Genomic DNA, 24,200 nt, shown 5'->3' on the forward strand with positions numbered 1-24,200 from the left:
TGTGCATTTTAACAAGTCCAGGAGAATGGCTGAAGGATGTGAGACATGTCCGTGGGACAGGGAAACAAGGTCTCTGAAAGGAAGCTTTTGCTGTAAATGGATGTCAGCTCTTAATATGATACCGGGGAGCCAAGACACAAGTATGCCGGCTGGCTTTGGCCTGCACAAGCAGAGGGATTATACCCAGCAGTAAGGATGTTATCTCACCTCTGAGTTTGATCACCCCAGAGAAACTCCTGGAATGTACTAGCCAATTTGAGAGTCACCAGTGCATGAAATAAAGTCAAAAGATTAAAAAAAGACCTCTGTAAGAACTGGTTGAAGACTTTGAGAAAACCTCTACCTGTTTAGTTCATCAAAGAAAGGGTAAGGAGGTGACCACCTATGAATTCCTACGCTGTAATAATGTATCCTTTTACCCTGTGAGGCAAAAGTATAGAAATATGGTGGCAAGATTTGGAGGCTAACAGATTTGGACTAAGACTTTTCAGAATTAATTTTCAGAACAGCTTACATAGGGCTGTGCTATGTTTCCTCTTATAACTTCGAATTTTCCTTGCATGTGTTTTTGAAGAATATGGACGTATCAAAGAGAAATTAACTCAGGGAAGTCCTGTGAACATTGTTAAAAAGGAGTAATAATCTGAGTCTGTGGCAAGGAGCATGTGTGTTAATTCTGTTGTTTTGGTTTGTTTGGTAGATATGTTGATGATGTGATCAATCGCATTGATAGGATGTTCCCTGAAATGTCAATCCAGCTATCACGGCCAAATGGAACCTCGGCAATGCTTCTGGTAAGTTGGATCATTTAATCCCTTGAGATGGATTTCTTAAGGGATTTAATTACTGTTCCTAAAATTCAGGCTATTAAAGATTTTTATTTGGTTCGGAAACACTGTTCTTCATTTGTCACAGCAATGTAGGATCTTTCTTGCTCTTAGGCAAATGAGTGATAAAAAGAATTTCATCTTTAAACAAAAAATCTATTACTTTTTATTGTTAAATGTGATTGTAGAAATAAGAGTGCAAACTCAAGTATTCCCTGCGTTTTTCAGCAGTCTTTGCGATGATTGAGTCTTAATCGTGATAATTAAGGAAAAGGGTGGTCAGAGGAAGAAAAGGAGGAGGAAACCAATATGATTTAAATTTGTTCAAATTGTTCCTGGGTCAGTGAATTTCTGTTTTATGATGAAGTCAAGAATTTGCCTTTGAAGTAAATGCGCAGTAAAGGCTGGATTAGAGATAAACAGGTCCAATACATTTGACTTACTTCTGCCTGACCAAGCAAGATTTCACTCCAGAAGAAGCTATTGTTCACATCAATTTTCACAGGCAGCTGTTGTGCTTGTAGCAAGAGAAGTCTTTAAAGCTTTTACTCTAAGACAGCAATAAGACAGCAACATGGAAGTGGAGTCTGTAGCTTAGCAGTTGGATGCTGATTTTCCTCTAGGAGGATGAAAGGCAGAAGTTGCATCTTTTGCCAAATTTTAAAATAAAACTAGAAAATACACTGTATACACAGGTGGAGATTTTTATATTGGTTTTAGAGTTTGTTGACTTTAAAAGACTATTAGGGTTAGATTTTTGCCTGTATTTTTCAAAGGTTCTGTTAATTTCTCTATAGTAAGTATAGCTGTGACTATATTTAGTTTTGATTAATCAACTGTCTGACATCCTGTTATTAACTTTCTTTGAACAGCCCCAAATTTGCAAGAGATTAACTGAGTCAGAGGTTAAAATAAACAGCTGGCATTAAAACATTTAATCTGCAATTGTTGGATTCACCAAGTGGAACAATATATTCCAGAAAAGAATTGAATTAATTAGTGCAGTCTTAGGAAGCTGTAAGTCTTGGAAGCTTTTGCATTTCCTCTTAAGCTGACTTTAGTTAACTGTTTTGCTATAGAAAAATCTCTGGCTTTAATTCCTTACTTTGAAACCCTTTGCACTGTCTTAGAGCCCCTCTTTGCATATAGTAAGTACCTTCCACTTCTAATGGCTTTTTGAGGTCAGAAAATAGATGATGCTTTTCAGGACTCAGGCATGATTAGGAAATCAGGTAAATTATTTTGGATATGACTGATAAGGAATAAGGTAGGGTGGAAGGGTGGTAACTGTAAAAGAAGCCCGTTTTACAAGCAGTAGTAATTTAGTGAATTCTATGTCGCAGTTGCTCCCTAAATCAAGGACATTAGTTGCTACAAGATAGCAGCCCTGTATTGAACCAGTGGAATGCATATTTTCCTTGGATCAGAGATCAAAAAGATTGTTTTTAAAGTATTTTTGTATGTGATTGTGTGATGGGTTTATCATTTTTTCTTTTAGGCAGGTTTTCCCTCTTTCCCATCTGTCTCAGTTGATGTTGCCAATATGGCACTTTCCATCTGGCCCTGAATGCTACAAAAGCTTTTGCTGTTTTCAGCCACAAATCGCTCAGTGAAAGGTGCTGCAGGATGGGCAGTGTGAAGAGCACCTCCCCCAGAAGAAGGGAGTTTTTTTCAGTACTTGTGATTTCTCACTCTGAACTTATCCCAAGTTAGATTTGGAGTTGCTCCCATGCAGCAGCGTGGTTTACCACAATACCAGAGGATTCAGATAATACTTATGTAAAAATATTTCACAACCATGCTGTTTGCCCAGAGTTAATTAACTAACTGTATCATCTCAATGATTTCATCCTCGGACTGTTCATATCGTACCTGTTGCTGCTTTTGAAGGTCTTTGACGCAGAGGTCTAGTTGTTATATTAAAGCATCTTTATACACTATCATTCCGTTTACCAGAAAAAAACCCCATGTATTCATCTTCAAAGGCACTGGTAAGCACTGTAAATATTTTATGAATGGCAAATGATCGGAAGGAGACTGGGAAGAAGGGGAAGGGATTGCCTGTGAGATTCTTTGAAACTTCAGAATAGCTGGAGACTTTGCCAAACAAGTCATCTTTAGGAAAAAGACCTAATACAGAAAGTTTCAGCCCCAGACACTACAACTGCATGTGCCCCTGTAAATCCATTTATGTCCGTAGCTGTAGAGGTGGGACTTCATTGGTCTAAGATTCATCTGGTGTTTCAAGAGGAATAATTAGCAGCCGCATGAGCCCGCTGGTCAAACTCTTCTGGCGAGTAACCTTTGTGCTAAGCTGGGTTCTCCCTAACCAGGGTACAGCTTTCACATAAGCCAAGAACTTAAGCAAAGAGAAAAATAAACTATTCCTGAGAGCATAAATGCTGTGACTTGGAAGGTTGCTACCTCCTAGTCCTTTGAGGCTACTGTTTCATCCAGACAATAAGGAGGTTTTTTATACTTTAGATTTATACACAGCAATTGTACCTCATTAGTCTGGATTTATGCTACACAGACCAAACACATAAATAATTGAAACCTTTCAGAGCAGTGTGAAATCCTCAACTGATTTTAAAAGCAGTTTATCATGGCATTTCAAGGTGCTGTTTAATCCCAATCTTCACTAGTGATTTTTCAATTAATCTTTTAATTGCACTATGCATAAAAAAGACTAAACATAGAATTATACCAGCTTTAATAACAGTGTTATGCAAAATTAATTTGCAGCAGCAGCGGAGGGAACTGCAGACTCCTTAAGGTTTTTGTGAGCTTTTGTTGGTCAAATGCCAAGAACTGTAAATAGATAAACATCATCTTATGTTAAGAAAACATTAATTGATTTTTAATTAATGAAAAATACCTAGATTTTTGCTTATTTTGAATTATTAGTTGTATTCCTAGATACATACTAATTTTTTTTCTAATAAAATAACTTGATGGTGTGATTATTACACAATGGTTTCACACACTTTGTTTCCATTATCAAAATTCATAATATTTTTGTCAGCATGAAACACTTAATTCCTGTGTACAATTCATTCATTCATTAATATCAGAATTATTTTAGAAAACAGTAAAATTAGCCCTACTTTTCCAGTTGACAAACATAACTTCCTTAGGGTCATGTACCGAGCCAGTCCTGGTTGGGTGTGGAAACTTACCTTCTTGTCATCATCTGGACACCACTTTGTCTTTAAAATTATTTGTCTCCCCAGTGTTTGAAATGCTATAGGGAAGCACTACTGTAGAAGTTACAAACACTGGGTAAATATTTTTACATGTCATTGAATAGTTTTCTGTAATTTGAGCAGTTTCTAAAGGATAATTATACATATAACTAACTTCCATTTGAAAAACTAAATTGTTTCTGCCAAGCCAAAGCTCATGGCAGAAATCATGATTTCTTCTTTTCATATCATCTACAAATTTTCAATGCTAAATTAATTTTATAATTTTATACTGATGTCTAGATTTTTACTAGATCTTTCAGAAAGAAATATGAAACATGTTTTTATCCAATTTTATTCTTCCTCCATAAAATCACACACATTTGCATTTCAACTTTCAAGTCTTGTTCCAAGCATTTTAAACAGTCTGATTCTATGGAAGTGGGCTGTATTAATTGCAAATAGGCTAGACATCTGTTCGCTAAAACGGAGTAATTCCTCGTGTCTCATTTTTGTTTATCAGTGTTTTACGTAAAATCATTATTATTTTCTGTTGGAAAAATAGATTCTGAAACTTGCCCATTAAGAACAGCCACCAAACTGATCTTTGTTCGGGAGACGCTGATCTTGAAGAACTGGGGAGGGAGGGGAAATTTAAGTGGTTTGAAAGCAGTGTTGATATCATACTTGAATGAAAACAATTTAATGCTGCTGTTTTCAAAACAATCTCTTTTTCTCCAAAACACTTAGCAGTGTAACTGATCCTCCTTGCGGGTCTGGTGGCTCGTTAGGAAACGAGTGCAAAGTGGCCACTGGGTAGAGGTAGGCAGGTTTGTGAGGGGGTGTAGGTTTGACGGCTTAGGCACCTAATTTTGGACACATATGATGAACACTAATTTAGGGTTTACTGTCTTGGAGACACTAGCTAGGTTTTGGTCTTTGACGGAGGTACTGGGGTGTTTAAGGATCTCGGGTGAGCTGGATCTTGAGGAGTCACTTCTGAGCTCATAGGGGGACTGTTGTTACTGCAGTGGCTTCACAGTTTCTCTTGAGAACCCACATTTAAAAAGCATTAAGCCAGCATTTGGGGTCACATATGTGGAGGAAGAATGTCTTGAATCAGCAAAGTATGTGAGCAGGGAGTGGTAAGTAAATTGTAAATTATTCTCTGTTTGTCTAATATAAGAATGAGGAAGGGTCTTTTGATGGGGAAAGGGAGCAAAATCAGAAAAAGTAGAGGAAGACCCGCAAGAAATTTCCTCAGCTTTGCTCCCTCCACAGGGTTACTGTACCCCAAGGTTGCTGTCCAGTCCCAAAGGCTCACACGTCTGTGTTGATCTTGCAGAATATAAATCTATGGGAATATCAGACATCATCTTCATCCCTGTAAAATTCCTGGTGTGCCGTAATTCAGAATGGAAAAAGAGGCAGAATCCATTTAGTCATCCATAGCAGTGCTGGACTAGGGTGACCCTTCTCTAAGTGTGACTAGCCACTGGCAAAATCAGTCTTTTAACCTTTGAACAATACTCTGTGCAAGTTTCCTCACTTTATTAAGAGAATATGTCATGTTACCAGGGGAGAAGATCACCGGCTCATCCCTAATATGGCAAAATCATTTCAAGTCCTTCGTTTATGTTGATTTTTTATCATGCACTATTGCAATTAGGTTAGATTAATGAAAGGTAAATTCCAGCCCTTACATAAAAAAAGAAATCCTTGTAAAGAACCTAATTAGTATGTTTGTTTATTTAGACTCTAATGGCTTAATTGCATCTTATCTTGCTATTTACAAATAGGCATCATTAAAAAATAATGAGCATGTGAGGGAAAGTGCAGCGTTCATACCAGCAGCAGACGAGACATAAGAAAAAAAAGAAAAACTAGGTGAAAGTATGGGTGGGTTTTTTACTTTATTTTTAATATAAAACCTTATTTTTCAGTTGAGAGATATATACACACACCCATGTATATGGTTTCCAGGCATTGTACGGATTAGTAAGATAGATACACAAGTGGGAGGACAAGCTTATGGCTGGCTGTATGGCAAGGAGCAGGTGTCTGGCCTTGCTGGAAATAGGTACAGCTTGGTTACATCTCAGGTTTGATGTTGTCTTATTGTTTTCTAAGGTGAATAAAAAATGCATACATACTTGTGCTCATTTTATACAAGCAGGGAGGTACCCATGTTAACCGAAAATAATGTTTTCTTTCTTTTAGCTCTGCATTGCAGAGCATCTGCAGCTCAAATCAGCAGCAAATTCCCTGGGATGCTGAGAGGAAATCTGGAGCTTTGGGATTTTTTTGTGAAGTGTTGGAGCTTGGCGTTGTCAGCATACGTTTTCCTGATACCAAACTTCTGAATAAATTTGAAGAAAGGGTGTTTGTTAAGGCAATTTTAGAAATTGTTTACAAAAGGGCTTTTTGTTTGGTATCAGTTTCAGTGAGGAGGCAGAATTGAAGGGGGGGGATTTAAGCTATTTCCTCCAGAAATTCTGCAGTATTCTGGCATGGCAAATTAATTTTGATCCTTTAAATTTCGTAAATTAATTTTGACCCCAATTCTGACTTACTTGGAGAGGTACTTATTTCTTTTCCAGTCATAAGGGATGTTAAATAGGAACTTTTTTAGCAGTCTTACAAGAAATTATCTAAGCCATTCTCACTGATTATTCTGTTTCCCCCTCCCCCTTTCTTGGCATACAGTGTCTGTCATATGCTCTTTGAGAATTATCTTGGTGATAGACAAAATATTTTTAAAACTGGGATATTTCAAGAACATTTTTATTTTATATATCTTTGTCAGAAAAGCTGCATAATATTGCAGCTTTCAATCAGCTGGAGCTTGCCATTTTAGGAAGCAGGGGATTTATGAATAACTTAACTGTCTGAATTTAGTATACTTTAGTTAAAACGGAGTTAGAAGTACATTGTTATTACACAGACCAAAACAGAAGCTACAGAAGTATTTAACTTGCAACTGTTCCATTTTCAGCTCACAGAACTGTGGGGCATATTTTTTCATTCATATTAATTGAATTTTAAAGTGACCTTGTACATGTATTGATTTGAATTAAAATTTTCTACATCAAGGACGAGTTGGCATATATCCTTCAGGCGAAATATTAAAAAGCCAAGTGCTGTCTTAACAGGATATCGACAGAAGTTGCTGAAATTTAATAGGAAAAGTTGGCTTCGCAAGGAAATTATTGTCTTTTTGCCACAATTGAAAGGTATCTTTCCTGTATAATGAAAGGAGTTTCTTTCAGTTGATATCTGTGGAAATGCAGGGACATTTTAGTACCCATTAAATAGGGACCATCTGGGTGAGTCTTGACCTCCAGAGGAGAGACCTGGGCTGCTGGAACTTAGAGCAGAACTACCAAATTACGTTTTTACCAGAGCCGTTAGTTTTTTATTACGTTCTTTCAGGTGATCTTTTGGGACACAGTTGTATGACTATAGGTGTAAATTACATTCCATACATAGATCTTTTCTGAACACGGACTCCACTTAGCTAAGTTGAGCAGGCATTGAAAGAAAATGATTTGCTGGAAAACATGATTTGTAAAATACAGTTGAGGTGAACAAAAACATTAAGGCCTGAAAACAGTTACCAGTCTTGATTATTAGAGAAAAAAATAAAGGATATCCCATTTACTTTGTATAGTACGGAATGTGCTTTACCCTGAAAATAGCTGTGGAGCATAATTTTGGCTTCCAAATCTAACAGCGTCCTCCAGCCTAGTGACAGGCTGTTGTTCATTCTTTGTACTACAGGCCTCATTCTTTCAATGCTGTTAAAATGATGAGCCATAATTTCTCTGAGCTACGCTTAGTTACAAAATTTCTGCTTCTGTCAGCCTTAACCAATGATACAGTCCTGCAAAAATCATCTGAAATTCCCAAACTCTCTTCCAGACAGTGTAAAATCTACAGGAATCCCATGTCAAAACAACAGCAGCACAAAATAGGAAAGCTTTTCTGTTTCAGTGCCAGAGCACTGCAAGAGCTAATTCGGACAACCTATCCAAAGTTGCAATGTATTCAATTGTTCATTTGTATTCCCGTGACGCCTGGGTGCCCCTGCTCCTGGAGAGGACCCCCTTGCACAAACCATTGTTTAAGCTGAGATTGCAACAGTAGTGCCTTCCTTAGGGAGCTCAGTCTTAGGTACCTGCCGAAGGATGGCTCTACACTGCTCCTTACACATGTGGGAGACAGCGTAACCTTGCTTGTTCGACCTTCAAGCAGGTGGGTGATTGAGGTTACTGTCCCGGACCAGTCTGCAGAATCTGACCTTTCAGTATTGGATGGTGGATGATAGCTGGGGTCTGGGCAGCTGTGGCAGATTCTGAAGGTGTGGAGTGAATCATTGGAAGGGTATGAAAACAGATGACCTGGGGAAAGGCAGTGAGCTAATGCAGAAGCATTTTGAAAGCATTTGTGCAGGTAAATCTTGTGGGGAGGTTTGAGGCCAGCAATAAGTATATTCAAGCAAGCCGGAGTGCCAAACATGAGGTTTTTCAGCTTGTTATGTTCCACTGTTCACTCTGAGGATTTTCAGGAACATCCCACACAGGCTTCAGATCAACTTCATCCAATTTTTTTTCCACCTGGCAGCAATGTGGGTTATCATGAATGCAGAAATGTAAAGGAAAAGGAGGGAAGTGAGCATCCACTAAAGTGTGTGAGGGCAATAGAGATATAAAATATTATATATAAAGCTGGGTCTGGGTGTTTGTAGGGCAGCCTTTTTGCTCTTCCATTAAGAAGATTTCTTTTCTTTTTTTAAAAAATTTCTTCTTCTCCTTTTAATTTTACCGTGTATGGTTGATGCCTAGTGTAAAGTTATGAGTCGGTTCTCTCAGCAGACCTCTATCCTAGCAAAGTGCCAGTCTTGCTAAGGTAGAAAAATAAATAAAAAACTGTTAACTCTAGGTGTGCTGACAACTTTTTTCAAAACGACTCCATTTCCTCCTACTAGCAGTTAGGACAAAACTGTCTTCCTAATTCTAGTGGGTGATCAGCATCATGGATCGGGCACCTCTGGGTCGTGGTATTTTTAACTTAATTGATGGAGTGGTAGGTGCTGAAATAACTCTGCCAATTTCCTTTATTTGCAGACTAGCTAGGTCTTATTACAGAGTATCACAGCAAGATACTACCTTTAGATGCAAATTCACAGTACCTGATATCATGATATCATGTTGCCTGAGAACACTAGGCAGTTCCATACACGTTCAGGAAATCCCAGTCTATATTAAGAAGGTAGGAACCAGTAAAATCTATTCACTGTATGTGCATGGCTCAGGCCTTGGTACAAGTTCCCCTACTTAAGCCTGTAAGATTTTTCTTCAAAAACTTACCTGTTCTTCCAACCTGCTTTTTCTCTTCATGTTCTTGCAAAATTATACCCAGCAGCCTGTCTTCTTGAAGTCTGTCATTGACTCTTTTTCCCCTTGTCGTTTCCCTGTCCTCTCTTCTGCTGTCAACTTGTTCTTCCCTGTTATTTAGACTTTTCTGTGCTAGAGTTGCTTTCTCCATGTCCAGTGCCAAAGAGTTGTCATCAGTTCTTCTCAGGATTTGTAACTCGGTCCTGCTATAAAGTGATATAATAAGCAGCATTTAGAGTAGTTTGGGTAACTGTTCTGCAAAGTCCTGTATCGTCATCTCCTCCCTACCACCATTCCCCCTCCTAACGCTCCTTCAGCAGCATGATCCCTGCATCAGCTTTGAGATGCAGTCTTTGTGCCAGATTTTCTGTCTTCCTCCTTGAGGGGAAAAGCATTTTGGCACTTCCGAGTTGATTTGCCTGCTAGTCTCCTAGTTAGTCAGCATCAGGCTGAGGTTACTCATGTTGAAATGAGCTGGTGGTTAGGAGTCATTAGCAGGAGTTAAAAAGGAAAAACATGTAACAAATCAATAAAGATGCATATTGACTGATTTCTTTGGGTGTGGATTTGTCTGCTGAGGTTAGGAGTGAAAACACAATTATTCTAGCCTGTGTTAATCTATATTGGAGGAAATGTTGGAACACAGACAAAGGAAAATGAGCCGCTGCTGGTTGGGAAGTATTAAAATGAACAAATTGTTTCTTTTTTCTCAGTTTTATGCTTTTGTGGGTGAGGAAAAATCTGTAATAATCTCTGTATAACAAAACACGACAACAGAATTATTGTTAGACACACATCTTAACAATATTGAAGTGCAAGTTCATCTTTGAAATATAAATTGATTTTTAGATTAAAATGCCTTTATTATTGCATTTTTGTCAATAATATAATTTAGTCTTATTTCTGTTGTTTTACTCTGACTGACCCTATATATTTTCCATGGTACTAGTTTTATTCTTCACATTTACTTCTTCCACAGAAGAAAATTAAACCTTTGAAAATGTAACATTTTTACTCTTTAGCTGTAGTTTCCTTTTAAATAATTTTACATTTTTTATTGGAACTAAAATGTTTTCCATTAAACTCATGGCATGCTTTTAAAAGGTAGCATTAGAAGAGTCCAGTTCTTTCAAATTATTTTTCTCTAAGTGGACTTCTATTGGAGAATGTCAAATACATGGAAAATAATCACATTTGCTCATTGTTTTTGACAAGTTATTGAGTTGTGGTGTTAATAAAATTGAGTTGTTTGGCAGTGTCATGTCTACACAAGGGAATTCTGTGAATTCATACATTTTCAGTTGCAAATGAATGTTTGTTTGTTCTACACTTTATAGTCTTATCTGTTCCTCATAACACACACAGTGGTTTTAGACCTCTTATTTTGGTCTGTGTATAAAATATTGAAAACTGAAATTGCACCAACTTAAGCTGTTAACTTGATAGTTTTGTGAATTCAGACACCATCGACTCTCCTTCAGCCTGTTTTTGTCCTTCTCTTGTTCTTCACAGGTTACCTTAGGAAAAGTGTTAAAAGTGATAGTGGTGATGCGGAGCCTCTTCATTGACCGGACAATAGTAAAAGGGTACAATGAAAATGTCTATACTGAAGATGGCAAGGTAGGTTACTGTATATCCAGCAACATTAAATTTTATTTTCACCTGGTATTTAAATGACAGAGAACAGGAATCCCATCACAAGTATGCCAAAAACATAAAGCTGTCAAAAGACACTGTGGATGTTTTGCAGAATGCTCTGGCTTAATTTGTCGTGCTTTGCTTGGATTTTTCATACTCAAATGTCTGACTTCTTTTTAAGCTCTGAAGCCCTTGCTTGAATTCCTAATTTATCACCTTAGACCCCAGTTGCCTCATTAATAGTGTCTACTGAGAAAACATTTTCTCAGCGTACCAGCACAACAGTAGCCCAAGGTTCAGATTTCTCTTTTCTGAGAACCATTGGGAAACCTTGGGCTAGTTTTGTGCGCAACTTGATAAATGCAACTGAGTCGTCGGTAGGTAGTCCTCAATAATTTGCTTGTCAGTAATGGCACAGCTTGAACAGCAACTATTAAAGCAAGTGTTACCTGTTTCCACGAGTGATTGGTTTTATGAACAATTCACCCTGCTTGAACCCTCAAATTTCGTCTGACTGCACACACTCCATATGGCTCTCTTTAGCGCATCGGAGATGTTAATGGGACCTGACGGCCTTCAGCTCAGCTTGTTTCACTTTTCAGGGTGGAGTGGTGTCTCTTACCAAGACATCCGCCAGGACTCGCCTTTGCCAGTAACAGTACTAAATACCTCCGTGTTTCGCATTTTCTCTCTGGAGCTTTCTCTTCTGATTATGAAGCCTATTAAAATAAAAAGTTCATTATATCAAGATGAGTACTTGGCACCCATAGGCCATGTTATAATGAAGTGAGACTTTTTTCCCTTTCAAAAGTGATAACAGTGTTTTAGCACACAGAAGCACGTTGTCTACTGACCCAGAGTTCAGCAGCTCTGAGTCGGAACCTCTGTTGTCTAGAAAAGGCCAGGAGCTGATGTGCTGAAGGAAATAGCACAGCTGTATTTCCCAGGTGAGAGATTCTCACTCGAAGGGCGGGGGATTGGCCTAAGAAGTAGTAAAATAAAAACTGCCTGATTTTGATTTGCATTATTCAAATATTCAGGTTTAAATACCACTTTGCCACAGAAGCAGCTGCACTATACTCCCTGTATATTAGCATATAAATACAGACTTATAGCACCAGCCCCTCTTCACCCCAAGTTCTGCTTGGAAGTGAAATGATAGTCTGCCTAAAGAGCGCTGACGGTGCTTGATGGATTCCTGTGTCACACTTCATTTTGGTGTGCTCATTTTCTCTGATGAATCCAGCTTCCTTTGAAGCTCCCTTGAAATATAATAATTCTATATATGCTGAAAAGCTAAGTAAGAGAGTTCCTTTCTGAAACTCAGCATCTGGCGTTGGGCTTCTGTTTAGCTCAGGGTTAGCTCTCTTGAGAGCCGTATACTGTTCCTCTGTCATTGTTTGCTGTGAGGGGGAGAGCCGGCCTCACCAAGGCCAGCTTTGGGCACGGGGCACTAACCTTTGTCTGCTGTCAGTGGGGAGCAGTTCAGCTTCTCCAGAGCATCGGTGCTAACACCTGGCGTATTTTCTTGCTTTAAGCCAGTCTGCAGGGGAGTCTGTTTTCTACCGATTTAGCTTTCTGTGTCCAAAGTTAGCCTATGTGACTGCTCCCACGAGGCCACATGAACCTGTGACCTTTACGTGGCAGTTTGCTATTCCAAGGGCTTTTGCAAACTTGAAGGTCTGCATTTTAGGTATAAATAGGAACATTTAATTTGACTGTCATGGTTTAACCCCAACTGGCAACTATGCACCACACAGAGCTTGCTCACTCCTCCCTGGTGGGATGGGGGAGAGAATTGGACGGGAAAAGAGAAAAACTTGTGTGTTGAGATAAAGACAGTTTAACAGGTAAAGCAAATGCTGCGAAGGAAGCAAAGCAAACCAAGGAATTCTTTCCCTCCTCCCCATGGGCAGGCAGGTGCTCAGTTGTCTCCAGGGAAGCAGGGGTCTACCACATGTAACGGTGACTTGGGAAGACAAACACCATCACTCTGAACGTCCCCCCCTTCCTTCTTCCCCCAGCTCTATGTGCTGAGCATGACACCATGTGCTGTGGGACATCCCTGGGGTCAGTTGGGGTCACTGTCCCGGCTGTGGCCCCCCCAGCCCCTCGCTGCTGGGGTGGGCTGAGGGGCAGGAAAGGCCTTGGCTCTGCGCAAGCCCTGCTCAGCAGGAGCAAAACCATCCCTGGGTTATCAGCGCTGTTGCCAGCACAGATCCAAACCACAGCCCTGTACTAGCTACTATGAGGAAATTAACTCTATCCCAGCCAAAACCAGCACACTGATTTAAGTAGAATTGGAGTTGCAGCCACTTAAGTAATGAGTAAGTTTGGGTTGGAAGATTGAATAAATGCGTAGCTTGCTAGTTTTGCCAACTGCAGCACATATTGACAAACAGTGAGCTCCCTCTTTTTCACTAATTAACTACGCTGGTAATTGGAGAATAAGAATAAGATTGTGCTCTTGCAATGATTCGCTTTACTTATTGTGCCTTCTGGGAATGAGCGATTACAGTCAATTGCAAACACAGTCCATTCCAATTCCTTCTCTGTCACAACAGATGCTGTTGGGAAAGTACTCCAGTGAGGTTTTACCATACTATTCTGGCTTCTCAGTTTCTAGCCTGGTAGGGGAAGAAATACACTAGTGTTCAGAAGAGACACAGAAGAGTATGAAAAAGGAGATCAGTGAGTATCTTCTTTATTAAATAACAAAAATACAGAGAACCCTCAGGATCACAGTAGGTGGTGATCGTTTTTCCAGTGAGCAGTTTACACAGTAATTGCTGATTTGGGGGGTTGCTTATGTATTCCTAGGAAGCATTTAATATTTGTAAACAGCAGAGATAAGAATAACTAGATGATATTATAACAATATGGCAATTTTGAAGTTCCTGTCTTTTCCGTAAGCCATGTTGAAGAAGGGACACTGTTTAAGTTGTGCTTCTTTACACTTAAATAGCTGGATGAGGGACTGTTGAGTCACCCCCCCTAACTGCGCAAGTCAGAAGGTCCTTTCAGTACTAAAAGTGAAATTCAGTAGAGCTTTCTCCAAGTAGAGCAGGGTTTGGGGCAACAAAATATATTCAATAGTATTCAGCAAAAGAAGAAATGGCCATCATCGGGAGACTGAATGGTCACACAGGCAATAAGTGAAAAATAGACTGTGCACAGAAGAGGCCACTGATTTGCTTGTGGGTCAGGGGAGTCATCATTTATCTCTGAAAGTACAACTGTTTTAGCAAATTTCGCATTACTGGCAAGAAAAAGGGAAGAGATGAGTGCGAACAGCAGAGATGTTGATACTCTTCTGGTCCATTAGTCAGGCAAGTCTAGAAGAAAACCAAAATGTGTGTTTCTCATAGTTGTGGAACAGTGCACAGTGGCATACTAGCAGTTACACAGGAAAGCTGACAAGGCGTTATCCAGGTTGCTTTAGCTTGCTGTGTGCTAGTACGTAGTGCTATGTAGGTTGACAGGTACTTACGGGAAAGCTTCACGTGGTTTCTGCTGTAGTGAAGTCTAGTTAATTGGGTACTCCCTCTTACAGATTTAAATACTTTCAAAATTAAGGTGAAAAAATAGCAGTCTAAAGCTTGCAGTGAGTAAAATAAGACACTACATTCTAGGGTTTTATTTTCAAGCTTTGCTTATACAGATGAAGAATCATTGCATTTCTTAAGTGCTTCATGTACTTCTCTCGTGAATTATTCACAAACCCTGCAGAGTATGTCTTTGCCAAGTTGCCAGCTGCATAACTTAGACATTTTTGGTGACACTTTGCAAAAACAATAGGTGAGATCTGGCAGCCTCTGTCATGTCGTGGATTCTGGATGCTGATCGCTCTGCAGTCTCTCTTGCTTACCGTACTAACCCATTGCGTCCACCACATACTGATGCATTTTAATTAGCCCCGTGGTTTTAGTGATGGCACTGTGCCACCCTTAATTTCAAACTCTGACACAGTCATTGTGCGCTGGAATTTAACCATGGATAGTAATTAATTACTGGTGTTGTCCTGATTCCGGAATAAATGAAGCTGTGCAGCTCACCCTTGCAGGGCAGGCTTATTGTCAGCTGAGCTATTAGTAGCCCTTGTCTGCCAATAAAAATAAAAACGTATTGGGATTTTTTGGCATGGTAATCCCCTGCTTTTCTTTGGATGCAGAGACCAAGAAACACCTTGACAGGGCGTATTTAGAGTGGGTACTTAACATCTCTGCCTAGCCAAATTCCTCTTTTTGTATCCCTTAGACTTAACTAAAGAAACATAAGTGTCTCTGTTGAATTATCATGTTAAGGAACTTGGGTTATGTTAATGCTATGGCTTCATTAATTACCCCATATCAATAAGAAAAGGCAGCTTTTAGCCTCCTAGCATAAAAGAGGAAAAGAAATAGTAGTATCAAAGGAAAGCTTCAAAGACAGGCAGAGCTGTCTCTCGGGTAATTTCTGATCCCTACATTCTTTCCACTTCAAAGCTGGATGTGTGTGTGTTTGGGTGAAGCGGGGGTTGAATCCGATTTCTCTAATAAGTGTTGGCACCGGACCTGTTTGATATTAGATGCAGGGAACGTTCTGATTTGTTATCGCCTTTGAAATCGTTCAGACGACCTTCAGAAAATGGCCTCTTGTTACTTACGCTGGGGGTGGGTGGGGAGAGTGGGGCATTGGGAAAAAAAGCCCCAGTTTAATTCACATGCAGAGGATGCCCTGAAATTGTGCTTTCAGCAGTTTTTTTAGTTACAAATGTGTCTCTTGATTGAAAGTGAAAAGTTGAAGAGTAATAGACCTATAACAATGCATTCTTTAATCCGCCTCTGCCTTCATCCTCAGTTTCAGGGGGAAAGGTGGGCAGTCATTTAGGATGTATGCATGTGGTTTGGGGGGTTGGTAGCTTTTCCTTTTTGTTTCTTTTTTTTTTTTAACTTGGATAACATCGTGTCTGTAAGACACGCATTCATTACTTTTTCAGTTTTTCAATCTTCATGCCAACTAATGAAGATTCAGAACCTGTTGGACTCATCTTAAGGCAGCATCTGAAGTGGACTTTTCTTTCTTTGAGTCTAACTAGAGAGGATCACATACTTGGTTTGATCACTAGAGATTAGCAAAACCATATATACATTCCAATTACAGCAACTCTCTCTGGAGTCAAAGAAAGCCTTAAATTACATGAAAACAGTTTTTTTAAAATATACATTAATTTTTTATTTGCAAATGTAGGCTTTTATAATAAGGAAATGCAATGCTTCCTTCCTGACAAGCACAGGTCTATTATTACACTGTAAATCAAGCTTAGGTCCAAGTCCAAGCTGAGCTGCCACTTGTGGACTCCAGAGCACGAGTGGTGTTGCTGTTCACACCGGTTCTTGATCCCACCTAAGAGCCAGTAAATGTAAAAAGGTTTGTAGGTACGTGCCTGAGGGTACTTCTGACTTCACCTAACCTGGAAAAGGCATCAAGACATCAGCTGCCTTTTGTCTCACGGCAAGGTCAGCAGTACTAAACCATGAAACATCTATCCTGAAGTGATTGTTAAATTCTTTAACATCACCTCCTGTCGCGGCTGCGGATTGGGGATTCAAGAGTCACCCTTCTGCACCAGTATTTAGAATTGGGCCACTTAACAGGGATACTCCTAAAAGAATGGGAACTCATAGCATTCTGAACCTTTTTAGCTATGTGAATTAATTGCTTGGGTTCAGCATTCTTCCTCCCTCCTTCATCACCCCCCTTTAGTGTGTTTTACTCGCTTCATATGAGTTCCCTAATTTCAGACTCTAATTTTTCTGCCTTTTAGCTGTAAATTCAGCTAGAGCTTATGGGCACTACCCTAAGACAGAACTAAAATAATCAGGTGTACTTTAATAGTAAAGGAGACGAACCCCCATTGTGGGAAAGTGTGTCTGACTATGTTACCAAGCACTAGAGGAGCTATCCCTGCTTCATAAATTCACTTTAAAAAATTACTTCTTTTGGCTAGGCTGAGATTCCTGAGGTTAGTGCTGTAGCAAACACCTTTTCTGTGACAGGTTTTGCGCGTATGGAATTTTTGAGTACAGTGGCATCTGTAGAAAAAAAAGTGATTTGCAAGTCTGGGATTGAAGGAAATTCCTCTTGTTTTTCCCTGCTGCTTTTCCTTGACAACGATATTCCACAGGGCTGGACTAAAAAAGCATTAGCGTCTCACTTGATATTGTTTAATGTGCAAGCCATTTGGTTGTTTGACAAGGACACCCTTCCCTTCTGGTTTATGGGGTTAATAAAACTTATTTCAATTTTGTTCTTTTAGTTTGTCTATAGTTGAGCACACATTTAAGTCATGGATATGTGCAGTTATCTACAACCCTAAATCTCTTTTAGTGTGATTTTTGTCTGCAAATGTAAATGCAGTTTCCTAAGGGATGTTTTATTTAGCCCCAGTAGACTAGTGCTTCGGCTTAATTCAGCTAAACGTTCTTTGTGTCGTTTGTAACTGAATCACTTATTCAGACACAAGACAAGCATGAGCTTAGTAAAAATGCCCTCATTTTAGAAGCAGACTGAAGTTGATGAATATTTGCATAGATCAGCCACAACCCCATACAAATGAAGATTTTGCTTGTTTTAAAGAGAACAAGTTGATTCAACAGGTCTTGTATATATTATTTTTTATTGAAACTGTGATGAGCTATGTTCATTCTTCATTGTAATACAGAGGAAATCTTACATTATTAATTCCCTTTCTTAGATTGCAACAGGTAAAGGCAATTGGTCAAAATAGTGAACTGAGAAATATGCCTCCATAGCTCTGTTTGCCTGCTCTTTTAATCTGAACAGCTGCTTAGCTTCTTTTTCTCCATAATCACATGTGGTAATATATAACTCTCTCTCTCTTTTTTTTTTTTTACTGTAGCTTGATATATGGTCTAAATCCAACTATCAAGTTTTTCAGAAGGTAAGGCTCACATCATTTCTCTCTACATAATGCGTATAGGAGATACACAGAGTTTATTTTAAATATCTAGGTCCTTTTGTAAAAGAATTCAGAACTATTCCTTTGTCATCACAACTTGCAATTAACAAACAATAGTCTGTAATAATAGGAAACTGTGAGTAGAAGAGGAGATCGCTTCTGCTATTATTTAATTTGGATTTCTTTCCCGTCACAGTTCCAGTCCGTGGTTTGAAATAGGAGATTGAAGATTATACTACTCCAGCCTTAAAATTTCATGAGGACTCTTCAAGTATTCTTTTTTTAGTTTAAATCTTTTGGGGAGGGGAAGTACTGTTTCAGGTTCATTTGGATTTTGTTTTGTTGTTTTCATTGGTTTTGGTTTTCCCCCTTTCGGGGGGCTTGAGTTTAATAAATCAGTAGAGCTCACTTTCTAAAATGAGTTTGGAAGCTTTTTCCGTGGCGTTATTTTGCCTGCTTCTCTTTCCATGATGGTGTAAGCGAAAGGAATAACTTAGTGAAATCAATGCCATTCCAGAAAGTAAGAAAAAACCCATGAGAGAATGGGAGCAGTAAGCATAAAAGTACTAAGAAGGTTAAAGTGTATTTTGGATAGATCTATATCTTGCTATTTTCCAGGCAGGGAAGAGATTTCTCTTTGAAGGCCTTTTGTCAAAATGCTGTATGTTCAGATTGATCTGGGTTTGAATTCCTGTTTCCTTACCTCCAAGCCACAGTTCAAGGAGCTTGAGTCTCCAGCTAGTGCTCTAGCTTCCTTTCATCTGCTTTTGTAGTTTGTGTAACAAATTGGGGGTCAGGGACTCGAAAGGGCATAAAAGCAGGGGTCAAAAGTATGGCATATTGGCTGTATTTGTGCATCTTCCTACCAAGATTTCAGATGCAGTCAGAAGGGAAGACGTTTGACCTATGATATTAACCTGCTAGAGATCAAAGGACAGCTTTTGGGGTGGTTGGTCGCTCTCCCTCTCTGCCTAGCATTAAAGCAAAATTTTGCTGCCGTTGATTCTTCACCCCAGAGGTTAGTGGATTAAATATTCTTCCTTTTTTTCTTGCTCCTCAAAAATATTTGGTGTCAAGTAGGGTAATAGAGCGGGAAGTAAAACAGCGTATATCTTAATAACTTGTTTATCGGTATGCTTTAAAGTGATTTTTGCAATGGAATAAATATAAGGTTCTGTAACTAAGTGCATTATCTCCATTTCCCCATGTGTGTTTGGTTGTAAGCTCATTTGGGCGTAAGAGTGTCTTCCTGGACGTTTTGGTTTAGAATAATTTGGAAGGGTTAAGTCATATTGCCATAATTTGTGCTAAATAATAATAAATCATAGGGGTTTGATTATGTAATTTTAATTGAGTATGTGCGAGATAATAGTAGAGTAAATGTACAGTTTGCTTAGAAGTCTAAGTTAAGGACTGGGGGAGCATAAATACGTACAGTAAATTTCTCTTCAGGTCCAGGTGAAGACCTTCAGACCAAAAGTGGAAGAAGTCAGTGAGAAAACATGCAATGTCCTTCTTAGTGCTGCCTGTGCGGCTGCATTATGGATAAATAAGAATCTTTATTTTCTTCCTAATTCTCTAAAATGATGTGATGCAGCCTGAATATTAAGTTCCTGTTCTCCAATTCCCTCACCAAATGCATTAATATTTACCAAAAAAAAAAAAAAAAAAACCCAGAAAGAAAAGACTGCAGGAGAAAAGTGTTGCCTGAGACCAGTTGAACAGCTGTCTGCATTTTTTGTGGTAGTTTTATACATTATGTTCCCAGCTCTGTCACTGTGTTACCTTGGGCAACTTAACCCCTCTTTGGATCAGTTTTCCGCATCCCTTAGCCCGGGGTAATACTTGCTGGCTTCGCAGGAGCTATTGCTGAACTGGTTGCATGGTGCTTTCAGATTCTTGCGTGAAAAATGTGATAAAAATGCAAGGTGATGGGACTTTCTAATCAATAGATTCTGTACGACTGAGCTGATAGTTAAAGAAGTTAAGGCTAGGACCTAAGTCAAGTTTTCAAACAGCTGATAGAAAATGCTGTGGTTCAGCATAGTAAGTTTTCTCTCTGTGGAGCTGTGCTTGGTTTGGTTTTCTCTAGTCTCTGAAGCTGCACTTTCATCCATTTATAACACCCGAGAACAGTGATGTCGCAGTAGGAAAATAAAGGAAGTAGATAAAATAGTATTAGAGGAACCACGGTACCCTGTTACTAGTGTAGGATCTGTACCGCAGCATCTTCAGAACAAATGTTTTCATGCCATTAGAAAATCACCAGTAAATGTGTCAGAGTGTAGCTCAGTGTTCCTGAAACGTGTTTCTCAGGGCAGTCAACAGTAACACGATGTGGAAGTGCTGTGTTGTGAAGGGAAAATACAGATCGGTAACTGCCCCCACTGAGGAGGCTGGGTAGCCTTTAATACTCTAAAATCAATCATCCCTCCGAAGGGCAGGGCTGTTTCTCTTTAAAAGCTGGACCAGGTTCTCCAACTCTGTCTTCAATGATAATATAACAACATCTGGAGCTCAGAAGATACCTGCCAGTGGTAGCTACAGGCCTGTCAAATTCTCACAGGGTTGCAGCATGACTTTCTAGGTTAAGGACCAGGGACCTCTGATCTTCAATCCAACCCTGTCAAACAAAGCTAAATTTGTCCTGACTTTTTGTTTGCAAACGTTGGCTGTGTCAGCAAGCCTTTTCTCTCTCCTTCTTATTAGGCAGGATACCCGAGTGTGTGTAATTTGAAGGGGGACAGCTCCCGGAGGGCCCATTACTGTTAAAGTGTACAGTCATTTTCTAAGTTCCCTGGAGACTCCTTGAATCTGGTCCTGGGGTGAATAAGCTTTATAGGCATTGAATCCACCAGCAGGGTTAGGTTCCGAGAATGGAGCTGGGAAACGAGAGAGGGAAGGCTGAAAGGGCAAAAGCACAAGGAGCAAAGAAAAGGGTTTTCAGACTTCCATGTTGGTCTGACATTTAAACTCCACAGGAGCGGCAACTGTTTTGATCTTAAACCTCCTTATTTTAACACCTTGTGTCTCTTGATCCACTAGTGCAAGAGGAGGAACAAAACAGGAAATAAGGAAGTATTTTGGGGCTTAAATCTGGGTGGGAAGGAGTCTACATGAGGGCTGCATAATTCCAGGTCGTTGTGCAGAGGATTAAAAAAATATGTATTGGAGAGAATGGTCCGATATTCATAACTTTGCATTCAAAAAAGAGGCAAAAATATAGAACAGTGGAACTGCCAAAATGGAAGATGGTGTCAAACATTAACTGTTTTGTTTATCAAGCCGCTCAGTTAAGAGCAGCGTAGCTGGTTTTGCTGTGTAATATGATCAGTTTGGCTGTTTTAAGTCATATGTGTAGGCTTTCAACCTGTATATTTTTTTCTGATCTCGGAGTTTCCACCTAAATGGACTACCGATTTTAGCATGCCATGAACTGGTTTTGTTTTGGCTTGATATGCTTCTTCCCAAGGCATGTTTTAACCTAAACTTTGAGAAGCTGTTTGTGCCTGTCCAGCTGTTTGTGAGCTGTGTGATCCCAAAGCGATGGAACTTGGGAGCACAATTTTCACAACTACAAGGGCACATAAGTATTGTAATGTATGAAGATGTATTCTTGTCAATAATCTCAGAATAACATCACATGCAGGATGAATGCATGCATGAGACAAACACCGGGCTATTGATGATGTCTGTTCAAGGAGAGGAGATGGACTGTTCCAGGGTCACCTGCATGATTGCTCCTGTGCATGATCAGTGCTTGGCCCTGTTCAGAGACCTGCTTAGGCGAAATAAATCTCTGTGACCCAGTCCAAATAAGCAGCACAAGCGAAATAAAAGCTTAAACACTCTGTGAGCTCTGAAAACAAGTGATAAATCCTACGCTTCAGAAAAGTGTGCTTTACTGAATTGGGAATGGGGAAGGGTGTGTAAAGGATTTGTGTGGAGTTCATCAGTGCCTGTTCATGGAGGTACCATCTATCATCCTCCCGAGCGCCTCTCGGGCGCTGGGTTCCGTGCACCGGATTCCCTCCAGAGACACTCATACATGGTCCTGGAGAGAAGATTGAGTAATGGGAATCCTTGGAAATGAACAAAGGTCCTCGTGCAGTTTTCCACACTATAAAAGGTGTAAACACTAATAAAATAACTTCCTTTTTTTTTTCCTTTTAGTGCTGTGATCATCCCCCAGAACTCATTGTTACAGGCTACTGTTAAGGCCATGAACTTAGCAAGGTTTAAAAAAAAAAAAATTTAAAAAATTTTCAGGGGATTTAGAGAATCCCTTTATATTAGATGGAGTTGTCAGTGCCATACTTGAGGGAATAAACCAATAAGTAAGTGGTGAGGAAAGTTATGTCTCTTAAAGGAAGTTTTGCACCTACTTTTGAAAAGCAGGTTTACTGGCGGTGAGATAAAATACTAGGAGAGAGAGAACTTCTGTAATTCAGTTGTGTGACGTCTGTATTTCTATGTTTTAGTTTTTATGCCAGGTATAGCTTCATACACCTATGGAACATACCTAGTCTGTGGTGGAGCAAAGCTATACCATAGGTCTTTGCTTTTGTGCTTCTCACTCCAGTTAGAAGCAGCACGGGTTCAGCTTTTCAACCTGTGAATTGCAGAATGCCTTTTTTTTTTTAAATGAATTTTCAGCTTTGGGAATGCTGACTGGTGTTGGCTCGGTTGAGACAGACAACAGGGATTTTGTTTTCTGCTCATCGCTGGGTGTTGGTCTCATGAGCTATTTATAACTTCACCGAGCGGGCAAGCTGAGCAGTCGGCAGCGAGGGGAAAGTCAGGAGTCCGTGTCTCCCTGCGCTGCCGCAGAGCAGCGGCGTGGGCTCAGCAGGTGGTTTCTCGCAGCGGGCCGGTACCCAGACAGCCCTGCTCGCCTGCTGGGGCCTGGTTGTTCGCCAAGAGCAACAAATACGTAGGATTTAATTTGCCCAATGTCGCAATGAAGATTAGGTTTGATCCAGTATCAGTCTGTTTTGTATTCCTGATATATGCGGTGCCCTAGACAAGGGAGCAGAGATGCATTTAAAAGTACATGGTTACAGTCAACTTGAATTTAGAAGCGAAAAGGAGAGGAAAAAAATAGTCGCAGGTGGTACAATTAACTATTAACAAGAAGGGAAGTTTTTGTGTTCAAACTGACTCACTTTGCCAGAATTTTTTTTCCCATGTAACTGAAGTCTGTCTTGCTCTGTCTCAAAGTGCTTAGTTAAACAATAGCGATTTTATTTAGGAAAATTGTGCTTCAGGAGATTTCCTTGTCTTGACTTCTTTTCAGACAAAAGTTCCAAGTGCTTTTCAATATATGAATTGTGAAATATTGAGCTTTTCTGCAAGATCTCTTGAAAATCTATTTCAGAGCAACAGAGCAACAGCTATCCCAATCAATGTGTGCTCTTCTGAATATGCTCCCATATAAAAAGAGGTAGAGAAATTAGAAAGTGACTGATAACTTAGATAGCAGTAGGTAAGGTAGAGCAATAAAAGTGAAGTTAATAAAATAAACCCCTGAAACGTACAAAATGCCATCCTACACCCAGAATAAATTAGTTTGTGATTCCAGCTTGGCTGGAAAAAGAAGTGTGTCCCTTAAGTGAGCTGGCGCATATGCAGTTTGTTTTGCTTTGCTTTGGTGTGAAATCGTATTGCCATTAGTATAGCTGGGTATTGATCTTCTCTCCCCCACCCCTTTTTTTTCTCTTTTTTTTTAATCTTGGCCAGTCTGTGTTTTCTCTCATCATCTCTGTTATCTTGGGGGGGAGTTTAATTCTTCCTTCGCTCCCGTGCACTGGCCAGTTTATCATTTGCCCAGCTCTTTTCTCTTCTGTTTGACATCAGGTTCTTTGCTGGGCTGGGTGGGGTTGTCATCCCCTACTCCTCTTCCTCAGATTTGACACCCACTTTGTTCTTTTTTAGAAGGACTTTATCAGCGCTTGCTTATGGTAGAAATGGCCTCCTTTTTGTTTGGAAAACATTATTAGTGTTCTAGCAGGGCTGGGATGGCTTTTATCTCCCTGTGGAATCTCATTAGCTTTACATTACAATAGGAACAGCATATGTGCAACTTTGCCAAAGTGGCCAGTCAATTTAAATTTGTTAATAGAAGTATTTTTTTTTAAGCAACTTTCTTCAGTGCCAAGAGAAAACAACTTTGTTGTTCAGGAAACAAAAATAC

General features: G+C 39.6%; 1 protein-coding gene across 2 annotated transcripts in view; it reads left to right on the plus strand.

The window, feature by feature from the left end:
* The window catches only part of MED27 (mediator complex subunit 27), a 95,124-nt gene that overhangs the window by 65,365 nt on the left and 5,559 nt on the right, over positions 1-24,200 (plus strand). The window contains exons 4-6 of one of the 2 annotated variants that reach the window (XM_064468624.1): positions 701-794; positions 10,921-11,028; positions 17,948-17,989. In XM_064468624.1, coding sequence (XP_064324694.1) covers positions 701-794; positions 10,921-11,028; positions 17,948-17,989 — 244 coding nt within the window. The remainder of the gene's footprint in view (positions 1-700; positions 795-10,920; positions 11,029-17,947; positions 17,990-24,200) is intronic. The other variant, XM_064468625.1, reaches the window with a different exon arrangement.

Source organism: Phalacrocorax carbo, chromosome 18 (genome assembly GCF_963921805.1).
Source record: "Phalacrocorax carbo chromosome 18, bPhaCar2.1, whole genome shotgun sequence".
NCBI classification, from domain to species: domain Eukaryota; kingdom Metazoa; phylum Chordata; class Aves; order Suliformes; family Phalacrocoracidae; genus Phalacrocorax; species Phalacrocorax carbo.